Genomic DNA, 20,902 nt, shown 5'->3' with positions numbered 1-20,902 from the left:
TTGGAAAACCATATGGACATTCTTCAAAAAATAGAAACTGAGCTCCCATTTGACCCAGCAATATAACTTCTGTGAATATACCCTGGGGGTCTAAAAAACACATTAGAAATACCATCTGCACTTCTATGTTCATTGCAGCACTATTCACAATAGCCAGAATCTGGAAACAACATGAGTGCCTGAGAACAGATGACTGTATAAAGAAACTATGGCACATTTACACAGTGGACTACTATATAGCCACAAGGAAAAATGAAGCCATAAAATTTGCTTATAAATGTATGGACATGAAGACTATCATGCTGAGTGAAATGAGTCAGAAGGAAAGGAACAGACAGAATGATTGCACTCATTTGGGGGACATAGGAAAAGAAAACATAGTATGAGACCAATATCAAGGACAGAAGAAATAGGGGCCAGGAGGACTGATCAATGTTTGGAAGCTTGCCACAAGTGTTCATGGGGTGGAGGGCAGTTATGACAGAGAAGGGACCACTATGACAATAATAATTGAAAATGATCATTCTGGACAAGAATGCTGAAAGTAGGTAAAGGAATACACATGAAAACTGTCCGGTAACTGTATTGTAAACCGTAATGTTCAAAAAAAATGAGAGAGAAAGAGAGAGACAGAGACAGAGAGAGAGAGAGAGACACAGAGACAGAGACAGAGACAGAGACAGAGAAGAAAAGCGCCTGCCACAGAGACAGGTGGGAATAGGAGAAGGAGGGAAACTGGGACACTTCTGATGGGAAATGTACACTGGTAAAAGGACAGGTGTTAGAAAATTTTATGACTGAAATCCAATTGTGTGCAACTTTATGTATTGCATGGTGATTCAATAAAAAAATGCCGGATTTTCTGTTAAAAATATATATATATAAACAAAAATTATTTGGTAAGACATTAGAACTATGCCAGTACACCATAAACAATAAAAAGTACCTCCTGACTAGTTTTATTTTCAGGAAATGCAAAATTAATGTAAGAAACTATAGGGACATATAAATTTTTAATCATTACTATAGCATATAATTTGAAATATTTTTCTAAACAAATGAGTTTCCTAAACAAATTGTTTTCTTTTCATTTAGATGCATACATGATATAAACAAAAAATAAACCTATACCAATAATGTTCACTTTAACAAGATTCTCACAAAATTTTGAATGAGATGTGTGAATTGTCCAAAATGCAGTGAATAATAAATACTAAATCAGCAAAATCTTTGAAATATTATGTTAAATGAAAATTCACAAAGACCAAACGCTGCATGATATATTTACATGAAATGTATACAATTGGCTAATTCACAGAGAGATGGTGATGCTGGTGATTGCCTTGGGCTGGCCACTTACAGGAAGATGGGTAATAGCTGCCAATGAATAAAGGATTACTATAATGGATAATTAAAATGTTTTGAAACTTTTTATGGTAACATTGTACAACTTTGTGAGTATACAAAAAGTCATGGAATTAATTGTACACTTTAAATAGATGAATTCTCAATTATAAATTGATGAACATGTAGAGTATCACGCTGAATGAAATAAGTCAGAGGGAAAGGGACAGATATAGAATGATTGCGTTCATTTGTGGGATATAAAAAAAAAAAAAACATAGTATGAGACTAATAATACCCAAGAAGAGTTGAAATAAGGGTCAAGATTTCTCTGGGGTTGGAAGCTTCCCATAAGGGTAGGTGGGGAGGGAGAGGCAGTTAGGATAGAGAAGGGACCACTATGATAATGAGATTTCAAAATGATCACTCTGGAGAAGAACTGAGTGTTGAAAGCAAAGGGACAAACATGACAACCCATTAGTACCTGTATTGCACACCATAATGCCCAAAAGAATGAGAGAGACAGAGGCTGAGAGAGAAAGAAGAAAAGAGCCTACCATAGAGATAGGCTGGTAAGGAGCGGGGGATGGGGAGACAGGAAGGAAATTGGGGACACTGATGTTGAGAAATGTACACTGGTGAATAGATGGGTATTGGAACATTGTAAGACTGAAACCCAATCAATCAGGAACAACTTTGTAACTGTGTATCTCACGGTAATTCAATAATAAATAAATAAATAAATAAATAAACAGGTGAATTCTGTGTGTATGGGGGGAGGCTGGGAGAAACTCTGGGGGCCATATCAGTGGTTTGGGGGGCTGTTCCTGACTCTGTTCTTAGGAGTTATCCATGGCAGTATTCAGGGAATAATATGCTGTGCTGGGGATTCAAGTCGGGTTTTGGCTGTTGCAGCTACATCCAAGAATCTCCAATACTATCTGTCTAGCCTAAAGTAGGAGAATTCTATGTCTCATGAGTTACATCCCAATAAAGGTGTATAAGATAATTGATAAGAGTTGGAGTGATAATAGAGCAGAATGCAGCTTACCAGGGTTCTATCCCCAGCACCACATATTGTTCCTGGATCACCATTAGGAATATTCTAGCGCACAAAGCCAGGACTAAGTTCTGAGTGCCACCCAGTACGACACAAAAACTGAGAGGGTAGCCCTGTCCTTCCATTCTTCATTTATTTGCTTGAGTGGGCACCAGTAACATCTCCATTGTAAGATTTGTTATATCAAATATGCCACAAGGAGCTTGCCAGGCTTTGCCATGCAGGCAGGATACTCTGTAGCTTGCCAGGCTCTCCAAGAGGGACGGAGGAATCGAATGCAGGTCGGCCACGTGCAAGGCAAATGCCCTACCCACTATGCTATCACTCCAGCCCAAAAACAAGAACAAAAAAAAGTTAATAAATAGCAACATAAAGTTTTGAGTGATCTTTCTCAGAACATGGTTGTTAGAATATCAGTGATGTCGCTATACAGACAGTATCAACTAAACCTTTTCTTACAGTTCTGACACTAGTCTCCCAGAAAGCACTTTATAAAATAAATTTACTTTCCAGGACCAGAGATAGTACAGCAGGCAGGTTGTTTGCCTTGCACAAGCCCAACCAAGACTGGATCCCCAGCATCCTATATGGTCCTTGAAACACAGTCTGGGGGCTCATATAGTAATTCCTGAGAACAGAGTCAAAAGCAAACCCTGACCCCCAAAACAAAAACAAATCCATCCCAAACAAACTAAACACATTTTTATAGTAAACCAATTTACAATAATATCTCCAAGAGACCTCTGCTTTAACTTTCAGGACATTTTTGTGGGGAAAATGCCAGGAAGTCACAAATGAAAATGGGACTGACAAACAATAGATTGACAAGCAATCATTCAACATCTACTTTATGTTAAGTATTGAATTTAAATTCTGAAACATATAAATAAGTGTAGCACTGTAGTACTGTCCTCCCATTGTTCATCAGTTTGTTTGAGCGGTATCTGTCTTTGGACATTTAGGTTGTTTCCAGGCCTTAGATACTGTGAAGAGTGCTATACTGAATATAGGAAAAGTGAATGAAAGTAGAGGGTATCATGCTGAGTTACGTAAGCCAGAAGGAGAGGAACAGATACAAAATGATCTCTCATTATGTGGCATTTAAAAAAGTAAGGGCATAACAAATGGTCAAAGTCAACAGAACCTGTGAACTGGTCTAGAGACCTGAGTTTATCAAGCATTGGGGGTAGAGAGGAGGGGACTCTGAAACAATGGTGGAGAGAAGTAAACACTGGTGAAAAGTGTGGTGCTGGAAACCTGGTCACTGACTGTTGGAGTTCTCCCTGACACAATCCTTTCACCACTAGAGATTGCTGGGCCTGTAGGGAATGCACTAATCCTGACTTCTCCAAGGGTTGTTGTCAGGGAAACCTGACATTCTCTAAGTACACGTAGATTAACTGGCCTTGATTGCCAGCAGTTGATGGCTTGAGACAAGGGAAATAGACATCTTTGGGTGTCAGCATTACTTCAACCTTACCTCTGCCTTAGAGCTTCATAACACTTCCTTTAACACCTGCTCATTAGTGCACAGAGGCACATCCCCTCAGCCTCTATTTAACCATTGCCTTTTCCAATAAACATGTTATATGACTAAGAGTCTATGGTCCAGGCTTTGTCTCCGCTATGCTGAGTCTTGAGCATCCATTGTCCCTGACTCTAGGAATAGTCCTCCATATCCTAGGGTTCCCATGGTTACCAGATAACATGGTTACCAGATAACTACAAGTGACATTATTGTAAATCATGGTAAAAGAACTACATAACTCCTTTTAGTAGAAAGCAATAATACAATCCATCCAGTTACCTATCTTTGTTAGAAACTAAGAATTCAGTCAGATTCTGAGTTCAATCAATACAATCAGTTTAGCTTTAATAGCTAAGATTTATTGTCTCTGTTTCAAGATTGGTTTTCTACTTCTACCTTGAAAAAGTCTTTTTAAAACTCTAACCACAAATGTTTTATAATGTAGAACATAAACAAAGAAAAAGGAAATGTATAATTTTCTCTTTCTACCTGAAGATGACCATATTCCTCATAGGAAAGCATCTCATCTCCTGTATGCACATTGAAAATAGAGTGAAGACAAGTTGTTGGGCGTGGATCCTGTTTAAACTGCTGCACCTAGAATATTTTTTTAAAAAAATATTAATAAAATTCACATTCTCATTCAAAATAACTATTTTTAAGAAAAGTTTTAATAAAAAAACTATAATTAGGCAATGGATAAAAAATTACTTTTTCCAAAGAAATGATCACAACCTCGATCATCCTGTTGTTCACTGATTGCCTCAAGTAGGCCCCAGTAACGTCACCTTTGTCCTAGCCCTGAGATTTTAAAAAGTTCCATATTCAAGGCTCTTTCATTAATGTAACCTGCCCACACGGCAGAGTCTGGCAAACTCCCCATGGTGTACCCAATATGCCAAATACCAGTAACAATGATGGGTCTCATTCTCATTCCAAAGAAACAAAACAGACAAAACTAGAATCAAAATGATTGTTCAAAATGATTGTACTTAGCTGATATTTTATAAACAACACATGATGTTAACAAGGAGCATGTTAATGTAATAAAAATGGCTTACAAGTTTAGCAGTTTATTTTATATAATGGTTCACTTTGAGACAGAATTCCAGAAATTGTATCCTACTATGCTGCTATTTGGAAATTTTCACAAGATATTCAATGAAAAGTGCCTCAGGACTTCAAATGCTTATTATCCTTGAAATTTCATCTCAAAAACTTCTTCATTCATAAAATGACCTTCAAGTACCATCTAAAGCTTCATCCTCTAAAAGCAGGATGTTTATTCCTATCTTGTACTTTTTTATTGTTTATATCGCTCATTATCTTAAAAGATTCTAGAAATGCACTATCTAATATGGCAATCCTTATCTACATTTGACTAAGTTCAACTAAAATGAATATTTTAACTTTGGTCATATTAACATTTCAAGTTTTCTATGACCATAGTGGCTTCTGTATTGTTCAATATAGTAACACAGAACATTTCTACCATCTCAGAAAGTTTATTGGATATTACTATTCTGGAGGGCTAATATAGTTTTAAACCCCAAAGGGTCCACAAACAAATACTGCCCTCCATATGTTTAAAGTCAACAACAAGAAAAATGTTTTGAAACAGGGGGCTGGGGAGATAGTACAGTGGTTAGGGCACTTGCTTTTCAAGACACAAATCTGACTTTGATCCCTGAGAACCCAGATGATCTGTCAAACACTGTCAGCAGTGTTTCCTAATCACAGAGCCAGGAGTAAACCCTGAACACCTCCAGGTATGTCCCTCAAACAAACAAAACTCAGAAACTATCAGTAAGACACTAGCAACAAGAAAATGAGAATAAAGAAAGGTAAGCATGTCCTTTCCAAAGTAATCAAGACACAATGTTAACAAAGAAGGTGAGATGGCTATACCTTCTCAAAATCTGAAATTACTAGAAGTAGTCTCAGACTACCTAAATAGAAATAAGTGTAGTCAGTCTTTTCCATTGCCATGATTATTATCTCAAAGTATTAAACATGGTTTTTTTAATCTTATACAGAAAATAAGACTGGAGCAATAACACAGTGGGTAGGGCATTTGCCTTGCACGCAGTCAACCCAGATTTGATTCCTCCACCCCTCTGGAGAGCCCAGGAAGCTACCAAGAGTATCCTGCCCACAAGCAGAGCCTGGCAAGCGCCCCGTTGAGTTTCTGATATGCCAAAAACAGTAACAACAAGTTTCACAATGGAGATATTACTGGTGTCTGCTCGAGCAAATAGATGAATGGGAGGACAGTGCTACAGAAAATATAGTCAATTTTTTAAAAATACATTTTGTCCATTTAATAAGGATCTAAAAGTGGAGATTTTATCAGTTTAATAAAGTGCTGCATTTGGCTAGACATGTCATCTGTCTTCAAGATACACAAGTAACAGGCGTGAAAATTTCTATTCAATTATTGCATCAGGCGAAAAAGAACTACTAAATGATTAAAGCTGCCCAGATGGGGGAATTATATAACTTTGCTTTGAGTCTTAAAGCTGTTAAAAAAATTAAATTAAGGGGTGGGGGAAGACTCAAACTCTACAAGCTTTGAAAATTAATGGGGTGTATTATATTTGAATTGTACACAAAGAAACAATCAAGAATAAGAGGCCATTAATTAATATCCTATAGGAAGACTGGTATTGTCCAAGTAAAAATAAAGATAAAAAAGAAGCAATTTTTCTAAATTAAAAAGAAATTTAGAATATTTTCCTCCTTACATATTACTTAGGTTTTTTTCTCCTGAAAATTAAACACTGTGGATAGGTCATCATTTAGAAAAACGTAATACTTATAATCCATTCTTAATTTCTAAATTTAAAAGTTTTAAGTATAAAAAGTCTCATGAAAGAATTCTAGAATGAGTATATGTATTTTAAATGATTTTTAAAATTAGTAACAACTTTTGTATTTTAAACACTTTTTAAAGTAGAAATTTAAGGATAACAACATTCTTAGTCAATTGGAAAGCATATCTCTGAGCCTTTAGTTCAAACAACAAATGAGTTTACACATGTGCTCCACTTTAGTATAAGGAAACACCAAATATATATATATATATATAATATGTATAATTTAAATTAATTTATCTCTATTTTTTTTATAACAGGTGCTGTGGTGGTAGGGCACAGGGATCACTCCACATGATGGTCCCAATGGTATAGGCCTAATGGTTTGTTACTTCAGTTTGTAGGTATGGTAAGTGGGAAAGTGTTACTTGGAGGTTACCAGGGCCAATCCAGCAGTGCTCAGGAAGCCACCAGGGCCACAACCAGCAATGCTCAAGAGGACACCAGGATTATACCCAGTGGTGCACATGGAGTCAAGTAGTACTAGGACTGAACTCAGAGCCTCTCAAATACAAGATTCATAATTTACTATATAACCTATCTTCTGAGCCATACAAAAAATTCAAGTATAGTACGGACTCATGAATAAAGTAGTGGGCATCCAGAGAGGTGATAATATCCTGGGAAGCAGTGAACTGAGTGCATGGTACAAACTACCTTAGTTCCTCATGGTACAAACTACCTTAGTAATATCCTCCTTGTCAAACTTCACATTTGTGGTATATATGATCATCTGATCTTAATATGAGCTATATCTTCTCACAGCTCACACTTTTGCTTATGGATACCCTTGAAATGAACAAAATGCAAATTGTTTGTAACGTCATGAATTCAAGGGGCCAGAGCAACAGGATAGTGCATGTGGCCAATCTGGGTTCCATCCTGGGCATCCCACATGGTCCCCGAAGACATGCCAGGAGTGACCCTGAGTGCAGAGCAAGGAGTAAGCCTTGAGCACAATGGAGTGTGACCCAACAAAACAAAGAATTTGAGACAACTATATTCACATTCAAGTTATATTCAGAAGAAAATAAACTTGCAAAAACGGTTTAGGAAGAATGAATAATACTTAAGAAAGGACCAGAAATAATTGGCTAAGCAATATACAACAAAGCAAAAACTTTGTGCCACTTCCTATTTTTCCTAATAAACAATTCTAATTTTGGTTCTTAGCTTCTTTAGAAAACAGAAATTCATGGCTCTCACAATGTTTCCTTGAGAGTAGGGTAGCACTGACTATGTGACAAGTTAAAAATTAAACTTACAAGTCTCTAAAGAGTTTTCCTGATAGAGAATATTGAATGTGTGATATCAAAATATTTCTGAGGAAATTAAGTGAATCTGAGTAAACTCACTAAGAGAAAGCTTGCACTTAGTTTCCTTCAGGCTCTGCCCCGGGCAGTGTTTTCCTTTGCTGATAATGCTGTGATAAACCACAGCCATGAATATAATTATCTGCTAAACCACGTAAATTCTCCATAGTAAATCACAAAAAAGGGGAACCATAACATTACTACATAGACACAAAATTAACATAGTGGTACAATTAAGTAGGGAAAATAGCTCCTCATATTTGTATAGTGTTTTACAAGTTAAATTTTTTAATTACATTTTTTAAGGCACCATGATGTACAAAGTTTACATTGCTGAGTTCCAGGCATACAATACCAGTTCCACCATCAGCTTCAACTTCCCTCCACCACTGCCCCCAGGTTACTTTCTACCTCAAGCCTTTCTCCTTGACAGACACATTTAAAGTTTGGTAGTTGTAGCGCACCTTATGTGGTGTTATTGGTTTTGAGGTTTAGATATATAGATACACCGCATCTCTAGAGCTTTACAAGCTAAATGGTTTATGATGTACATCATTTTCTTTCATTTCCATAGTAACCCTGCAAAGTTTGCAGTTTTCTAATCTTCTAATTCCCTCTTTTTAACCTGTAAATGAAGAATTATATTTTTAAACTAAAATTTACTTTTGCTAGAGATTCATATGTCCAAAGTAATTTTGATAAAGATCTTAAGTAATACAATAGCAATTAGAATAAAGGATATTGTGATATTCCTGAGAAATTGAGTCTTTATCAAGCAAATACCAGATGTGAAATACAAAGTCAAGCCAAAATAACAATTCTCAGTCCCTTCTTGTTTAAGGTGTACCTTCAGTTTCAGGATTTCAAAACCATGGGCTGGGAAGGCACAGGCTATTTGAACCTAGCTAAACTGCCTCGATGTGGCTCTACTTTTGAAACATTCTTCTCCAGAAGATGCTATTGCTATATTGGTTCAAATTAATCCTTCGGAATGATGTTAGAATTTCAATCTACGATATAGTGTTTTACCTTATCGGCCTGACGCATATAGCAGTAGAGAATTCCTCTCATACATTTTATGGCTGAGTGTTCCAGCTCATGGGTCCTTCCCTTGTCATCATCAATACGCCTGGGTGAGAGAGATAACTCATGAAACAAATTGGAAATGCATTTGAAAAGGAAGCAGAGCTTTTGATAATTAAGTATTTAACTATCTGGCTAATCCTGTATTCTGGCATCATCTACAAATTCTGTTAGAGTAAAGCTCCATTTTCCTGGCAGACATAGTAATGCTGCAGTAAAAAGAAAAAAGTGTACCATGAAACTTGTGCATATTTCTCCTTAAAGAAATAAACCAATTTCTTTGAAAACAGCATATATTCATTTCCTTGCATATAAGGATACTTAAAACTTTTCCTTTAAACTTTAAATAATATTTTTATACAAAAAATTCTACTTTATTGAATTTATTGTTACAGAGTACAGGTAATTTTTAGTAACGATTCCTTCAGCTTATGCAATAGTAATTTAGATTCAAGAAAGCAGATTAAGATGGGCATGTACCTGCCTCATTTGCTCTGCCATGGTTTAATAATATCAGAGTGAAAGATCAGTCAACTATGCATTCAACTAAACACACATCTAGTTTGAAACGTAACATATCTGGAATTAAAGTTTTATATTTTGGGATTTTAAAAACAACTGATCATACTTTATATTTTAACTGTTAAAAAACAGCTAAAATTTAACTGTTAAGCTAGTCTAAAATATTCTGGGCTAAAGATGAGGTTCTGAGGTATATTTTAAATTTTGCATGTATAAGGCCCTTGTTTTGACTGCAATGCAGACATAAACACACACACACACACACACACACACACACACGCACACACACACACACTTTTCTGACCATAAGTTTAATTTTTTCATGGATCAGTAAAGGTGACTAAAGCTTACCACTACTAAAAAACATAACTTAGTTTATTCATTGTGTCATAAATCTTGGCTAAAATATCTAGCAATCAGCTTGAAAAGATAAAAAATATCACCTGTCTACTTTAAAATAGCATTGTATAATTAGCTCCTATTCCAATTGCAGATCTCATATGCTGCTACTAGGAAAAATGATGATCATTTTAACATATTAATGTCAGTAAAAAAGTAAGTTATTCATCATTACATAATTCCTCCTTTCATGTAGCACTGCATAAAACTAGTGTGATTTTGCTCTATTTGTCCCCCTGGAGTCAGGAACAAGAGTTTTAATAGAGGCAAATTATATCATGAATAACAGGAATCAGGCAATGGATACATAGAAGGAAGTATATAGTTGGAATATAATGAGCTCAATAAAATATTCTTCATCTAAAAAAAATAATGATTGTAAAAAGAATCAGGATATTTTAAAATCTTCTCAAGTCAGTGATATGGCTTAGCAAATGAGTACAGGTCTTGCCTCTGGCTTTGATCACAGCACAGAAATATAATAATGATGATGATAATAATAATAACAACAATAATAATTCTGTCTTTAACATAAACAAGCATTAAATCAAGACTAAAATACTCCAGGATAATCAGCCAATCAGACTCTATTTTAATAAATGTCTTCTGATTTTCTTTTCTTATGCAAGTAAAATAAAAACTGAGTATTTTTCATTTGACTGAGAAAAGGTTTAAGTAAATAACATTAGGTCATTTGGATATACTTACTACCTGGAAACCTGGAAAAGTCCTAAAGTTCTATCAAAAACTGACAATATATATCTATTCCCATAGGTAAATTGTATGGATGTAAACTCAAGATTTAACATAATCACTTTACTTTCTATTTGAACAATTACCTACAATTTTAACTTGAATTTTATATATGTATTGATAACAAATTATGTGCTAATTATTCTACAATATTAGGTATTTCATACAATTGTCTCGGAGAGCCCGGCAAGCTACCGAGAGTATTCGATATGCCAGACACAGTAACAACAAAGTCTCCAATGGAGACGTTACTGGGCCCGCTCGAGCAAATCGACGATCAACGGGAGGGCCTTTACCTTTACCTTCTATATTGTATATCTAAACCAGACTGCATGCTTAAAATATAAAACTATGGAAGAAATTAGACACTTGAATTCTGTCATTAGTATATTAGTTCCTTGAATTCTATCACTAGTACATTAGAAAACTTCAAGAAAACATAAAAATTTTATTTGATAGAAATAATCATGTAACATGACTATTTATCAGCATTAATCTGGGGCCTATATTCTATTTAATTCACCTAACGGCAATAAATTTGACACTGTGGTGGAACAGGTTGTTTCTTTGCATGAAGGTATCCTCTTCCCTTCCCCTCTGGACTGTGCTTCAATGCTTCCGCTTTTTCCTTAAATTATTGAAACAGTGTGATTTACAATACCTTTTTTTTTTTGAGGCCACACCTGGCAGTGCTCAAGGTCACTCCAGGATATGCACTATGGAACTACTCCTGGTGGTGCACAGCAGACCATATGGGTTGCAGAGATAAAATCCAGGTTGACTTCATGCAAGGTAAGCACTCTACCCACTATACTATCTCTCCAGTCAAAACTTACAGTACTTTTAATGATAAGGTTTCATGCATACAACCTTAGAATATCACACCCTCCACCAGAATATCCTCTACCCTCTGCCATTGTTTCAGAATCCCCTCACCCAAGCCACATACATTCCCACTCTTCATTCTGTAAACTAGTTTTCAGTTTCTAGTCTTTAGCATTTGTTATTCCCATACTATATTTCTTTATAGCGAAATTACTCCTAAAAGTATATGAAATAGAAATAGGCAAAAAATAACCTTTTAAGATCTCAATACACATACACAAATTCACACAAAGTCAAATAGAAGCAAAGTTTTCAGTAACTGTTGAAGACTTAAAAGTAAAGCAACTAGAGACACACAGATGAATCTCGGACCTGAGCAACTTGCGGCAAAGATGGCCCTGGACTTTGCAAAAGGCCTTCTCCACTGGGCTGCTCCAGACGGAGGCAGATGTTGTTCCTCTGCCTGCCCTCTAAGAGCTCCAGCGGTCGCCATCTTCTAGAAGCCAGCAACAAGCACCAGGTACGAGTTCATAGTGATGGCAAATCCCAAGTCTCTAGGGACAGGGGAGGAGTGGGCCCTCCTTCCTCCCACTCCATGGGACACTGAGATGATGTCACATCGGCCCACCGTCTACTTAAGCTCCCACGTGGCCACAATCCAGAGACATAAACAAATCTTGGATCCCAGCAACTTGCTGCAGCGATTTCTTCAGACCCTAATTATTAAAATCTTGAATTCCTTGATCATGCAGCCGCTCTTGCAGCCACGCGACATTATATTATATCCATAACAAGCAATACAAAACACATTGTCAGGAATTGCCTTCGACATGTATGAGGCGTGGTAGGAGTGGTCTTGAAATATCAAATGTAACTAAAGTAGAGAAAGTATATTTTGCAAATTGTCTGCCATACAGGCAGGGAGGAGGTGTGGAATGGGTGGGGGGAGAGGGGAGAATCTGGGGATTCTGGTGGTGGAAAGTGTGGAATGGTGAAGGAATGGGTATTTGATGACTGTATGATCAATGTTCAAACATGAGATTTTTTTTTACTGTACCTCATGGTGAATTAATAAAAAATTAAAAAAATAAAAATAAAATGAGCAATAAAATATTTTATTTTTTTAATATAAAAATGTAGGGCCGCTCGAGCAATAATTTTAAATGAATTCTTCCTAATCTGTATAATTTCATTTGTAAAATTTCCTAAGATAATTAGAAATAAAAAGTTTATAAATCTCAAAAAGAAATTTTCATGTAAACAAATCACCAACACTTAATATTTTGAAAGTAAAAAGGGCTTCAAAATTATTCTAGGATAACTACCTTTTTATTTCTCTAACTGGGATATACTTTCCTTGGTATTTAAAAAAAAATTTGTCACTTCAACTACAGAAAGTTGTATACTTTCCTTAGATGATGAAATAAAGAACATACTCTGCATTATGAACATTTTGTACTTTATAAACTTACCTAACAACTAGATTTAACAGCCCAATGTATTATAGTAAGAAAAACACTGTACTGAGAGAAAGAATAAAAGGAGCACTGATCCCAGCTCTATCATTAACTAGTTACGTAACTTTAAATAAATCTGTTAACTATTCTAGGACCTATTTCTTTCAGCTTTAAAATAGTCATTCTCCATGACTGAAAGTTACCTACTCAGTGAGAATGGCTAGTTCATTCTGCCATAAATTAGCGCTGTTTTACAAAACCTAGAGAAGAAAACTTTTTGTCCACAAAGTCTTAAAAATAGTCTCATGTGAACCCTTACACAAATAAAAAGAAGCCTAAATGGAGATGTGAGCAGTCACAAGTCACCAGTAAGATAGATCTCAGTCAACAAAATCCCATTACATATTAGTATCTAGGAGAGCACTCACACTAGCTTACCTGTATGCTAGAGCCAAAGCCCAAGCACCAGCAGCACAGTACAGACTGTCCTGGATCTTGGCCTTCTGATCATCACCACAAGTTTTAGTGGGAAAAAGACCTGTGGTTGGACTTTGATACAGCAGCAATGTTGCCTTAACTACAATTGAAGACAAGACAAGGAATAAATTTGCATAGCCATTCACTTCCTTTGAGAGTCCTTTTTGCTTTCTTCATCTCACATCAGACAACTTTGTTCTTTCTAAATTTAGCTAAAGCATAGAACTTTTGAAGATGTAAAAAACACTGTGTAAATCACTCCAGACTAATTAGCAATTCACATACATAAAGGGGCCCTTTCTACTTCTGAGGAAAGGACTCTGCTAATTAGCATCTTTAAAAAGCTTAACCTGGGCTAGAGCACATACATGCCTTGCATGCTGGGGAGCTGGTTGGATCCCCAATACTGCATGGTGCCCCCAGGACCACCAGGTTAGTACCAAAGCACAAGGGCTGGGGACTTCTGAATATCATCTGGTGTGGCACAAAAAAACAAAAACAAAATGAAGCCTTTAACGTTCTTCTCATGTTTGAATGTAACATCAAACACGGGAGAAAAAGATCAACCAAAATAAGGAATCATACTTTTCAACAAATCAGATCAACAGGGAACCATATACCAAATATACCAAAGAAGAGTGGAGTACGTTTGCAAATCCAAAGCTAACTCAAACTGCTCAAAGGCCAGAATCCTGTTTTTTATTTGTAACTCATCTGTAGCAGATCTTCAGAGGAATGTATTAATTTCACTTACTATATCTTATGTTAGGGATATAGTTAACTTTTTTTTTTTAACTAAATTACATCCTTATAGAAAATAAAAACAAAAACTAATTGTTTTGTAAACATTTTATTTAAATACAAGTCTGAAATTAGTGTCTTACTAAATATCTCTTATAAAAGAGACTAAAAGGGGCTCACATATGCCAAAGTGCTCTACTACTCAGTTACAAGATGGTTTTTCAAAACCAAAAATGGTTTTTCAAAGAACAAAAGCACTCTGTTCCTTTACAATTTATTAAAGATGTAATTTTCTTTTTCTTAACCTACACTGTCATTCTTTCATACTACCAGAATACAGCGGTAGGGCTTTCGCCTTACAAGCGGCCAACATGGCCGACCCGAGTTCGATTCCTGCGCCCCTCTCGGAGAGCCTGGCAAGCTACCGAGAGTATTCGATATGCCAGACACAGTAACAATAAAGTCTCCAATGGAGACGTTACTGGGCCCGCTCGAGCAAATCGACGATCAACGGGAGGGCCTTTTACCTTTTACCTTTACCAGAATACATATTAGTGAATCCAGAATTAAGAAATAATTCCAATAGTCAAAATTAAAATTTCCTTTAAAAGGCAGTTAAGGGGCTTGGGAAATAGTTCACGTGGCAGAATACATGCTGATAATATGTCCAAGGCAGGAGATTTATCTTCAGCATCACATATTCCACCTCAGGTGTAGGCCTGGTAGTACCCTAAGCACTGCTAGGCTTGCATTAAATTGTCATGCTTACAACAGTAAGCATGCTCACTGAAAGTGTGTCCTATAAATAAATGTATTGAGTTAATTAAATAAATACAAGTCTTCTTAACTGGTTGTTACTTCACAGATAATAAGGGGCAATATAAAATACACTGGAATGCTTCATATTCGTTTATTCACATTAAAACATAAAATATGCCAGACTCTTGAAATAAATAAATAAAATAATAAATAGGAACTTGATCTTAACATTATAAGGCTATATTCTCACTGAACTATAAACAGCTGTAAAAGTTTCAGAAATCCCTGTGAATTATAGGTAAGTGATCAAAGGACTTTAGGGAACTGAGCAAAGAATGGTTCTATAAAATCTTCAGAAAGAGTCTGAAGTTCCCAAATGTGGTAATGTCTGTGAAGGCTAAAAAGTTGGAAAGGATCCTGGCAATAGTTTAAAAATTATTCAACAGGCAGTTATAATTTACTGGATTCCTTTTATAGTCCCATAATCAATATGCAACTAGGAAACACTGCTGCATACACAGGAACTACACAAAATAAAAATGGGAGAACAACATGATCCATGCAAGTGTACAATATCACAAAAAAGAAGAACTAATCATAGCTACCTAAGGTCATATTTTCCTAAAATTTTGCTTACCAATTCTATAATAATGATCCAATTTATCCCACAGAGTTTCACTATCAGGTCTTGGAAGATTAATACTTTTAAGAGGTTCATAAACTGAGCCTAAAAGAAAAATAAAAACCTATTAAATTCAGTTATTTAAATCCAAACAATGACAATATCTATATAACTGAAGAAGCCCTACTGGTTTTCACTATTATATGTGAACTATCATATTTAGATATAAATTAGAAAACTTGTTGTAGAGATAAGAAAGCACCCTTGAAATAAATACAGAAAAGTTGTAATTATTATGGAACACTCCTACCCTCAACTCCAGCAATCAAAACAACTAATTTATGAATATGCTGGTCCTTACAATTCAAACATCAAAAATACTCATGGTGACCATTGGCTGAATAATTTCCATTTCTTTTCGAGAAATCCATCTATTTGTAAGCCCTGAAATCTAAACATTTTGCTATTACTCAGGCAAATTTGTTTTCTTCTTTTCTTTCTTTCTTTCCTTCCTTCCTTCCTTCCTTCCTTCCTTCCTTCCTTCCTTCCTTCCTTCCTTCTTTCCTTGCCTTCTTTTTTTTGTGTGTGTGTTTTGGTTTTTGGGCCTACACTCCTGGCTCTGCATGTGGCATCACTCCAATTGGGGATTAGGAGATCTTATATGGTATCTTACCCAAGTTAGCTGCATGCAAGGCAAGCACCCTATTCACTGTATTATAGTATTATTGCTGTGGCACTCAATCAGGCAATTTTCTATCACACCGACAAAACCCCAAAGAAAATACGTAATCTCACATGTCAAAATTCATCTACTCCACAAATATTCACCAAGTTAGTTTTTACTCTGGAAATTTGATCCCTACTTTTTCTTTGGTAGACAATACTCTCCCCTTCTTACCTGGACCATAAACAAAACCATTTCTATTTATCAGCTATGAAAATTACGTTATGGTAACACAACACAATAATCATAATAATTTTCCGTGAGATGGATACAGAAAATTGTTCACTTGACTAGTACATTTTCTCAACTATTGAGTGAAAGAAAGACATCTGAACCTTCAGTCATCAGACTACTCTCTTTCACTCTTGTTAAAAGCACTCAAAAATAATCAACATCTCAAGGTCACAACTAATCCACCTCCGCATTCAGGTAATGCATGCCATAATAGTCTAACAGCATCATGCAAGACTGAATCTATAATTTACTTGAGGAGAACTGTGGTACCATGCATTAAAAATCCTTTTATAAAAAATTCTTTTATAAAGAAAATTAATATATTTGTATCTGTAAAATTACTATTTCAAGTATTCCTTTATATTTAAGTAGGCAGTGAGCACTATGAAGTAAGAAAAAGATCTACTCATTCAATTCTACCATTATCTTCTGTTGGAAAGGAAGTTGATTTGTAGATAAAAACAGGAAATATGAAATGACTTGTTCTGAGTTAACAGACAGTCTTTAAAGAGTAGTCCTCAAAATACCATTGACCAGATGGCTCCTTGGTAAAGAATGGAATAATCTATCAAAATAGAAATGTATCATCAAGTCTCCCATACAGAAGGTAAGGGCTTACTCCTGCCCCCTGTTTCTGTGCATTCAGTAATCTATAAGCGTATGGCCAAGTATAAATATATAGGCAGTTTACTGAAATGGAGTAATATGCCTATTTTTTACATTTTAGAGGAGCACTCAAGAGGTCTATATTCTCAGAGAAATGTATTAGTAATTAATAAAATGACGTCATGCACAAATCAAAAATGTTTAATTAATTATGCATACATATGTACAAAACTTAAAGGAAACACACCTTTGCTGAGCTGGGAAGAATAATGGATATATAATCCTTCCAACTTGGGAAATAATGACAACTATTATTATTTAAACTCTTTTAGTGTAACTCCTATTTAAGTTGATACAAGAAAAATCACAAAAAGTTGTATACATATATATCATTTCAATAGGATAATATATACCATATAATAAAGTGTATATGTATGTACCGAGAGTATCTCGCCCACACAGCAGAGCCTGGCAAGCTCCCCATGATGTATTCGATATGCCAAACACAGTAACAACAAAGTCTCCAATGGAGACGTTACAGGCCCGCTAGAGCAAATCGATGAACAACGGGAGGACAGTGACAGTGATGTATATATACACATATATGGGCTGGAGTGACAGCCCAGCGGTAGGGCGATTGCCTTGCACGCAGCCGGCCCAGCCAAGCTGGGTTCGATTCCTCCCCCACTCTCGGAGAGCCCAGCAAGCTACCGAGAGTATCTCACCCTCACAGCAAAGCTTGGCAAGCTACCCATGACTTATTCAATATGCCAAAAACAGTAACAAGAAGTCTCATGATGGAGACGTTACTGGGCCCACTAAAGCAAATTGATGAACAGCGGAAGGACCGTGACCGTGTGATACACACACACACATATATATATATAACACAAATGTATTTAATAACTTATTAGACAATATCCAGTGTTGCTGATGCAGGGGATGGGGTAAAGTAACAGGAATACATCTATCAGTGCTTTGGTGGGCACTGCTGCGGATTAAACTCAGGGTCTTGCATATGCTTGGTATATATATACTACTTAAGGTATCTCTCTAACCCCGCAAAGTTTATTTTTTTAAAGTGCTACTACATTTAAAATGCCTTGCTCCCAAAACTGATTAGAAATTCTCTCTTCAATTTCTTAGTGAAATCACCAATGCAGTTTCTTAGAGGCAAAAATAAGCAAAAAAAAAAAAAAAAATTTAAAGAAAAATATTTAGTTAAAGCTAAAAGAAATGTTTCAGAGTATAAAAGTAAAATCATCTCATTTATTAAAAATCAAATTTTTAAGACTTCCTGTATCTTCAAAGAAAGCTTAAGATGTACAAGAAACAGATTGACTAAATAAATGTTAACATTTTAGTGACCAGCATTGTATTAGTATTGAAGGAGTGCCATAAAATTAAACAATGTTGTTCCACACAATTTATGATGAACAGTACAACAAATCTGAAGTTCAAGTAAAAGTAATCAATGGTAATGCATTAAACAAAAATTAGACAGCAGAAAATCATTAATATAAATAAAACTGTGACAGAGAAAATAATCAATAGAACAAAAATTTCCCAAACAATAAAACATAAAAATAACAGAAAACTTTAATAATCATTTATAGTTCAAATAAAAATACATTTTTACTTGGGGATGGGGGGAGGTGCTGGGCACACCCAGCAGAGCTCAGGGGACCAAGTGTATCATAATCAAATCCAGGCTGCAAAGTATGAGTTCCAGTCCTATAGCTTTCCCCCAGACACAGAAATATATTTAAAATGTAAATTTTTCCTTTAGATGTGCTTTTGTCTTTGAATTATGACTATACATAAACTTCACAAAATAAAATGAAGCTTCTTTGTTATCTACTTTTAAATGAATTTAAATGTATTAATCTGATTTTTGCTTGTAAATTTCCTTTGTACAGAAAAATGCAATCTACATCTTCATATCAGAATACATTAGTATCAAATAGATACACCAGCAAACAATACAATGGAAGTAGAAATTATTATTTATAGAAAAATATTAAGGCAGCTTTATCAAAAAGATAAAGGATAAAGGTTCGTATAGGGTTATTTAACTACAAGAAGATTAAAAGAGTTTCTTAAAATATTTTCATGACACAAAAAATATTAATAGTATAAATTTAATAAATAGAAGACCATGAATTTTTCACTATAAAATACCCAAGGAGGTTTCCATGGATCTCTATAAAACCAAAACTACAAACTTTTAAAACACTTAAAAGATGATACAACAGGAAATTCAAGGTGGAAAACATCAGTAAATCAAACAATAGTACTCTATTATTTTGGCATAATGCTACCTTGTATTATATGATTCAATGTTCTTAAATATACTTTTTAAAGTTACTGATCAAAATTCTGATGCCCTATGATTAGATTTATAATTTTCAATGTATGTGATAAAATAATATCCATATTTATTAATGTCTAAAATTATATATAAATGAACTGCACATATAAAAAGACACAAAGAACTACATATTATGAGAAAAGGTAAAATAATGTTTTGAATTACAAAACAAGGAATGATTCATGAATTCCTTAAAATAAAAGTAAAATCCATTTTTCCTGTGGAACTCAGAGAACGAAAAATTTAGCATTTGCAATCCCTATAACTGATATCCACTTCAAATAATAAACTAAGATAAAAATATACAAAGAACTAAAATCTGGGAGGGCAGGTAATCATAATAACATACCTAATACTTCTATTTATGAAACTTATATGTCTTATGAAACAAGATACTAAATAATAAAAATTTTGTGATATTCTAGGCAAAAAAATGTCTCGGCAAGAGAAGCATAAATGACAAAGTGCTAATGATAAATTTTATTAAAATTCTGAACCAAGCATGCCCTTTCAAAGGACGGAGAATTTTATGATAAACCTAAATCCTCAGAAAAGCCTCTACAATTCCAATTTTTAATAATGCACATAGAAATCACCAAAGGCAAATGACTAGTGGCTGTTACGTATTCCAGTATATTGTTTACAGTACACCTAACTTATTTGCTATTCCTGTCAGTGGATAAATACCTTAATTCCTGTTTGTCATAAAAAGTATTGCAAAAACATTCTCATTTATAAACAGCCTGAAGTGTGTAGGAGCCAACTAGCAACAACAGGGGCATCAACAGTAAAAATTTGGGGAAGTTCAGAAGTTGGTTATGAAATAGCCATTAACTGAAAATTAAATGGTAAAAAATAGAAAACAGGTAACTTTGGGAGTCCACATCCAGCTAGCGGTGCTCAGGGAGTACTACTGATCTGCGTTTAAGGGTCATTCCTGGTATGCTCAGCAGACCATAAGGGGTGCTAGGCATTGGACCTGGGTCATGTGTAAATAAGTCCATTACCCACTGTACTGTCTCTCCAGCCACTTAAACTAGATAATTATTTAAAGCAAATACTTTGCTAAAGAGTCATTTTTCTACTTTAGTTGTCTTAATATATTTTACTATTATACCTTGAGTTTATTTACATCAATATCAGTGTACTAGAAGCACTATATAGCTGCTTATGAAAAAAAATAGTTTCTCAACTTTGCATTGAGTGATGTC

The 20,902-nt window shown here is 35.1% G+C and overlaps 1 protein-coding gene across 2 annotated transcripts in view; it reads right to left on the bottom strand.

Annotated features, from left to right (window-relative positions):
- The window catches only part of PHKB (phosphorylase kinase regulatory subunit beta), a 278,679-nt gene that overhangs the window by 216,156 nt on the left and 41,621 nt on the right, over positions 1-20,902 (bottom strand). For both annotated transcript variants that reach the window (XM_056136671.1, XM_056136672.1), the window contains 4 exons: positions 15,772-15,861; positions 13,596-13,734; positions 9,148-9,247; positions 4,422-4,529 (listed from right to left, as the gene is read on the bottom strand). In XM_056136671.1, the coding sequence (XP_055992646.1) occupies positions 4,422-4,529; positions 9,148-9,247; positions 13,596-13,734; positions 15,772-15,861 (437 nt within the window). The remainder of the gene's footprint in view (positions 1-4,421; positions 4,530-9,147; positions 9,248-13,595; positions 13,735-15,771; positions 15,862-20,902) is intronic.

This window comes from Sorex fumeus, unplaced genomic scaffold (assembly GCF_029834395.1).
Source record: "Sorex fumeus unplaced genomic scaffold, SorFum_2.1 ptg000122l, whole genome shotgun sequence".
NCBI classification, from domain to species: Eukaryota; Metazoa; Chordata; class Mammalia; order Eulipotyphla; family Soricidae; genus Sorex; species Sorex fumeus.
Note: the sequence above shows the minus strand (reverse complement) of the source record. Positions and strands in the feature narration are given on the sequence as shown.